This window comes from Lathyrus oleraceus, chromosome 7, assembly GCF_024323335.1.
Source record: "Lathyrus oleraceus cultivar Zhongwan6 chromosome 7, CAAS_Psat_ZW6_1.0, whole genome shotgun sequence".
NCBI lineage: Eukaryota > Viridiplantae > Streptophyta > Magnoliopsida > Fabales > Fabaceae > Lathyrus > Lathyrus oleraceus.
The window spans coordinates 280,287,807-280,294,434 of record NC_066585.1 but is presented as its reverse complement, the minus strand read 5'-3'; the positions used below and the strand labels follow the sequence as shown (position 1 = coordinate 280,294,434).

The 6,628-nt window shown below is 33.8% G+C and overlaps 3 protein-coding genes across 3 annotated transcripts; 1 reads left to right on the top strand and 2 right to left on the bottom strand.

Annotated features, from left to right (window-relative positions):
- The first annotated feature begins 662 nt into the window (after window positions 1-662).
- On the top strand, window positions 663-1,734 carry LOC127103440 (uncharacterized mitochondrial protein AtMg00810-like). Its single transcript, XM_051040698.1, has 3 exons — window positions 663-786; window positions 1,170-1,510; window positions 1,621-1,734. The coding sequence occupies exons 1-3, from the start codon at window positions 663-665 to the stop codon at window positions 1,732-1,734; spliced, it is 579 nt and encodes a 192-aa protein (XP_050896655.1).
- A 1,317-nt stretch (window positions 1,735-3,051) lies between these two features.
- Window positions 3,052-3,854, bottom strand: LOC127106547 (auxin-induced protein 15A-like). The gene has a single exon (XM_051043830.1). The coding sequence runs from the start codon at window positions 3,717-3,719 to the stop codon at window positions 3,438-3,440; it is 282 nt and encodes a 93-aa protein (XP_050899787.1). The 5' UTR covers window positions 3,720-3,854; the 3' UTR covers window positions 3,052-3,437.
- Window positions 3,855-5,435: 1,581 nt separating this feature from the next.
- LOC127106548 (auxin-induced protein X15-like) lies at window positions 5,436-6,628 on the bottom strand. Its single transcript, XM_051043831.1, has one exon. It carries the CDS (start codon window positions 6,307-6,309, stop codon window positions 6,046-6,048), a length of 264 nt encoding a protein of 87 aa, XP_050899788.1. The 5' UTR covers window positions 6,310-6,628; the 3' UTR covers window positions 5,436-6,045.

Sequence of the window (6,628 nt, the reverse complement as noted above, 5' to 3'; positions counted from 1 at the left end):
GAAACGAATGCACCATATTCTCCTGAAATGAATGGTAAAGCAGATAGAAAGAATAGAACTCTTATTCAACTAGTTGTTGTTATTACGTTGAATTATGGTGCTCCATCTCACTGGTAGGGGGAAATTTTGCTGATTGTTTATGTTGTCCTGAATAGAGTTTCCAAGTCAAAAAGTAAGATCTCTCCTTATGGGATATTAAAGAAAAGACAACCAACCTTGTCTTATTTACGAACTTGGGACTGTCTGGCTTATGTCAGAATTCTGGATCCGAAGTGAGTCAAATACGTTAGTAGAGCCTATGAATGTTTATTCATTGGATAATGCTGCAAACAGTAAATCATATATGTTTTATGACCTAAATACTAACGTGATCATAGAATCGAATGATGTTAAATTCTATGAAGAAAAATTTCCTTTCAAATTAAGAAATAGTGAGGGCACTGAATCGAATCACATTCTGTGATAAGAAGCACTGAAAGCAACAATAAAGTAGAATTAGAACTTCAACGAAGTAAAATAGTAAGAGTTGTTAAATACTATGGGTCCAATTATGCGGCTTATAATATAGAAGAAGATCCAATAAATCTTCAAGAAGTCTTGTCATCTCTGGATGCAGATTTGTGGCAAGAAGTTATTTATGATTAGATTCTCTGGAATCTAACATGACATTGCACTTAGTAGACATGTCTCATGGTTGTAGATCAATCATTTGTAAACGTGTTTTGAAAAGGAAACTAAAACCTGATGGAACAATTGATAAGTACAAGGCTCGCCTTGTAGCCAAAGGTTTTAGGAAAAGAGAAAAATATAGATCTCTTTGATATTTTTTCTCCAAACACTTGAATTACATCCATTAGGATACTTATTTCAATGGATTATATTTATAACTTAATAGTACACTAAATGGATGTTAAAAAAACTTTTTTTAAATGGTGACTTAGAAGAAGAAATCTATATGGACCAACTGGAAGGGTTTGTAATTCATGGGTAAGAAAATAAGGTCTGCAAATTAGATAAGTCTTTGTATATTCTAAAATAAAGTCCAATGCAATGACATGAAAAGTTTGATAACTTAATGGTATCGTATGTGTACAAAGTGAATGAAAGTGACAAATGCATTTATTACAAATCTAAGAATCGTGTTTTCACTATCATATGTTTATATGTAGATGATCTACTCATATTTGGATCAAACACTCATATCATCAATGATGTGAAATCATTGTTGCGCAACAACTTTGATATGAAAGACCTCGGAGAAGCGAGAGTGATTCTTGGTATCAAGATCACGAGATTCGAGCAAGGAATTTCTTTGGATCAATCACACTTTGTGGAAAAGATCTTAAAGAAACATAATTACTTTGACTGTAAACCTGTGATCACACCATATGATCCAAGTGTGAAACTATTTAAGAATACTGGTGAAATTCTCAGACAAACAGAATATGGGAGCATCATTGGCAGTCTTAGGTATGCCACTGATTGTACTAGACCATACATTGCATATGTCGTAGGATTGTTGTGCATGTTTACAAGTAGACCGAGTAACGAGCATTGACAAGCTATCGAGCGAGTCATGCGGTATTTAAAAAGACTGTGAATCTCGGTTTGCATTATCAGAGATTTCCTGTTGTACTTGAAGGATACAGTGGTGCAGATTGGAATACCTTATCAGATGATTCCAAAGAAACTAGTGGCTATGTATTCAATATAGCTGGAGGAGTTTTATCCTGAAAATCAAAGAAACTACCCTGGCTCAGTCCACGATGGAGTTTGAGATGATAGCATTAGCGACTACTAATGAAGAAGCAAGTTAGTTAAGATACTTGCTAGCTAAGATCCCTTTATGGAGAAAAAAATATATGTCAGCTGTGTTGATCCATTGTGATAGTACCGCGGCTATTGTAAAAATTGAGAACCGTTATTATAATGGTAAAATACGTCAAGTAAGAAAGAATCACAACACCGTCAGACATTATATATTGTATCTCTAAAGGAGCTGTAAGAGTGGATCATGAACACACCGATGTAAATTTAGCATATCCTTTGACGAAAGGATTGGCTAGAGAGAAAATCCATAATACATCAAAGAAGATGTGTCTGATTCCTATAGAGAAATGAGTTGCTCATGATGGTAACCCGTCCTAAATGACTGGAGATCCCAAGAAATAGGTTCAATGGGTAATAACAAGTAGTTAGTAATATGAGGTGATCATGTTAGAGTAAATAAGAGAAGTATGAATCCTGAAGCGATAAGATGATGAGATAATAGAAACTCTTAATGAGATTTACACTTTGTATGAGGGAGTACATATGCTACAAGAATAATCTTGATAGACACACCTATGTGATTGTGGAACATAGGTTTGTTCCTATAGAATGGCGAGGCATGATTCCTAGAGTCTTCACTAAACTGGGATACACGAGCATGACCATTAAAGCACGGGCTATTAGAATACACCTTAAGAAAAGGTTGTGTGCGGGTTTGATGTCTGAGATAGAGTTTAAGACAATTGTGTCACTCTTGTTGAATCATAATCCTACTTGCTATGTAAAAGTTAAAGTCGTAGACACCTTTGTTTATGCACAATCTTAGAAACGTTTGACAATACTTTTGTAACACCTTTTTTAAATTCAAGTAAGGGATTGTTGGAACATTATGTCAATATTCAAATATAGGAACATGAATTTGAAAAAGTTCCTTAAGTAAAGTCTCACATTGTGTATTAGTTGAAAAAATTTCTTAGTCCCACATTGCTTAGGTGAGATATATTTCCTTCCTCACTTCATTATATAAGGAAATTCATTGTTTAATTCCAAAATACACCAAAAACTTATTTTGAGTTTTTCCTTCCTCGATCTCATAGATCTCATAACTCTGCGTCTTTCGAATTGTTGAATCGTCAATCTCTCCCCCTTTCTTTCTAGTCGTCGAATTGTTGATGAAGACTATAAAATCAAAATGATTTAGGTGCTCTTCACAAAGTACTAGTCATTGTGTCATTTAATGAAATAATTGACCTTGTTACTGTCATTGTTATTGTGCTCTTGCTTATGAAGGGAATATACCTCGTGCATTATTAAGGCTTTTGCACCCCAGAATTTTAATTTCATGCCCAAGTTCTGTTGTTTAAAAAAACTAATAAATTTATCTTGCACCTTTTTTCCTGAGTTATTATATATTCCTGCTTTTAAAAACACGTAAGTTCTCTTTTTATTATATCAAGCAGCATTACTCATATGATATATTTCCTAAGTTGTTAAGTGCAATAAACCAAAAACACAGAGATGATGTTTGAGTAATTGAATTCATTATCATTAAATTCTAACTCTGCCAATCTAATAGTCAGTTTTTCACATCATTACAATTTCGTAATATGCCTAGTGTACAAAAACATATATCAACTAAGCTATGTCAGTCTCTTTTGGTGTTATTTTCATAGCCCATTCAAAACAGAAGTTATATTTTGGAATACATCTTCTGTGCAAGGAATGGTGAGGCCACCCATCGGATGATCGTATCCAAACTCTTCCTCGGCTTGGCTCAGCAAGTCTTGAAACGACGGTTGGTTCAAGTATGATACTGGGATGACAAATCTCTTTTGCTTCTCTCCAACATACACAGCAACATATCCCTTTGGCACCTCTACACCTTTTGAAACTCCTCGTTTTTCAGAAAATGATGCGCTTCTAATGATACCAAGGAAACGAAAACCCATTGTTATATGTGTTAAAACTTGAGAAGAATTGATTTTAAGACAACTCTTTTAAAACTATAACCAAGTTTTTGAAACTGGAATGCTTTAGGATGTGAATAAGTTGAGTTGGTACTAAATGCTTGTAACCATAAATATATATATAGATAAAAGTCTAGTTGAATGATCAGTGAAGTAGGGCTATAGGATTAGAATGGTGGCATATTATCTAAAAGAGGACAACAGTATGTATAAGGTCACATGATATTGTCTTAGAAGTTTTCCCAAAAGATCAGATAGTGTGAAAATAGATAATAAAAGTCCCACGTTCTTTTAAGAAAACCAACATATTACCCCACTAGTCAACACACTTATCCATGCAAGAGAAAGTTTAATTGACCTTGTTACTTATTTAGCAAGGCAGGGACCACAAAGTTTTGTTCTGGTAAGTAAATTTCATGGAGTTAATTTTGCAAAGATAAAAGATATTCCTCATAATGGCTCATGATCTTGTGTTCAACATTGGTTCTCTACTTGTCTCCAGAGACTGTTTCTGAGTTGATATCAATCAGGTCCTACACCAATTGCGCATAAATCCTATATATATTTAGTTGGTAGATGTATATTAGTTGCATTGTCAATTTGATGAAACATGTGAGATGTCTAAAGCATGTCAACCATTGGATTAGCTATAAGAAAATGTAACAACAGACATCATCAGGTTTCTTTCACCATTGCATTGTCTTAAATGTCAAGTGGCTTATCTATTGGCCATCATCTCAGAGTGTAGGGTATACGCATGTTCTTCCACTTAACTTCCTAATCCTTGAAAGGGACTTCTATTAGACAACACCATGTGATCCCTTGTCACTCATCAAATTACATTCATTGGTTAATTGCTTTGAAGAGGCCCTTAACAACTATATATAAACTACTCCTTGGTTTCACAAGCAACACAAGTCTTTTACATCCTAAAACATCACAACTCAATATCTATTTCTCATCCATCCTTTAACATAAAAAAATACAATGGGTTTTCGCATAACAAGTATTATCAGAAGACCATCATTTTCCAGAACCCAAGGATCTACCAAGGGATCTGAAGTCCCTAAAGGTTATCTCGCCGTCTATGTTGGTGATAAAATGGCGCGGTTTGTGATTCCGATAACATACTTGAACCAATCATTGTTTCAAGAAGTATTAAATCAAGCAGAACAAGAATTCGGATATGATCATCCAATGGGTGGTCTCACAATCCCATGCAGTGAAGATGAATTCATAAATCTCACTTCTCGCTTGAGTTGAGCTGTAAATCATTCTCATGGAGATTTAGATAGATTAGTTTAGGATAATTTGAACAGAAGGCGTTTTTTTATTTAGTTTGTTCCATGTATAAATCATTCCTACGGAAACAGAAAATGTTCCCTCAATGAGAATGTTATGACAAAAGATTCATAAATCATTTTTAGCTTGTTCCAAATCTCAACAAATTATAATATATACAGAAGTATCATTAATCAGTTATATTATGCATCTGTTCTTATCTTGACTGTAATGGAATATGGCTGCATGTTTCAGGGTTTCTAGGATCATTTCTTTCATATATTGAAGCACATAAAAAAAGTTATATGTTAACATCAGCAATATAAATCATGGAAAAAAACAGGCTCTTTAGTTTTATGAATCTATAATCTTTCATTATGAGCCATCACTAAATCAATAGCAATCTCACCTAACTTATTCTGTTACAAAGTTTATTATTAAATCTGAAATATGAACATGTATGTAACATAAATAACTAAGGAAAAATAACAATGTTAGACTATGATTAAGTATTTGATGTTTCACGAGTACAAAAATACTTATTTTATTGTTTAGAAAACCACTAGGTGCATAAATGATTGAAGAGTTATGCAAATGAGAGTTGAAGCATCACATGTCTAGGACGTCTTTATTTTTCCTTGCGGTATTAAGACATCTACCCTTCTTGATGTATCTACCATTCTTAACCTAATTGAATTTGAAACTTCAGAAGCCTATGATAACCTCATTCCATCATTATCCGGATTTCATTTTTTCAACTCCACTTCAGACTATTCCAATTTTCCAGGATACCAACTCCTTTTTTATGAATTGCAAGCAACATTACTCATATAGTATATTTCATATGTTCTTAAGTGCAATAAACCAAAAACACAGAGATGATGTTTGAGTAATTGAATTCATTATCATTAAATTCTAACTCTGTCAATCTAATGCTCAGTTTTTCACATCTTTACAATTTGCTAAGATGCCTAGTCTACAAAAACATATCTCTACCAAGCTATGTCAGTCTCTTTGGGTGTTAGTTTCATAGTCCATTCAAGCCACAAGTTATATTTTGGAACACATCTTCTGTGCAAGGAATGGTGAGGCCACCCATCGGATGATCGTATCCAAACTCTTCCTCGGCTTTACACAGCAAGTCTTGAAATAAAGGTTGATTCAAGTATGATATTGGAATCACAAATCGCTTTAGTTTCTCTCCAACATACACAGCAACATATCCTTTTGGCATGGTCATAGCTTTTGAAGATGATGCTCTTCTGATCATGCTTGGAAAACGAAAACCCATTATATTATGCGTAGAAAGTTGAAAAGAAGATGTTTTGAAAAAGACTTGTAAGCAAGGGAAAGTTTTTGATATTGTAATGCTTTAGGATTTGAATGATTTGTGTTGGTTGTAAATGCTTGTAGCAATGAGTATATATAAAATGAATATTAAGAAAGTATTGGGTACATGAATGATTGGTGAAGACTAGAGCAAAGATAAGAGTATACAAGGCGACAAGAGCATAGATAAGATGACATGGTATTGTCTTAGAGGTCTTTGGAAATCATCAAATAATATAATAGACAATACACCAACATATCACACCACCACCACCAAGTTT

Coding starts and splice junctions, on each gene's coding strand:
- LOC127103440 (XM_051040698.1), top strand. CDS start 663: ATGACATTGCACTTAGTAGACATGTCTCATGGTTGTAGATCAATCATT. Junction 787..1,169: donor GGCTCGCCTTGTAGCCAAAG/GTTTTAGGAAAA, acceptor GTTTATATGTAG/ATGATCTACTCATATTTGGA. Junction 1,511..1,620: donor GACCATACATTGCATATGTC/GTAGGATTGTTG, acceptor TTGCATTATCAG/AGATTTCCTGTTGTACTTGA.
- LOC127106547 (XM_051043830.1), bottom strand. CDS start 3,719: ATGGGTTTTCGTTTCCTTGGTATCATTAGAAGCGCATCATTTTCTGAA.
- LOC127106548 (XM_051043831.1), bottom strand. CDS start 6,309: ATGGGTTTTCGTTTTCCAAGCATGATCAGAAGAGCATCATCTTCAAAA.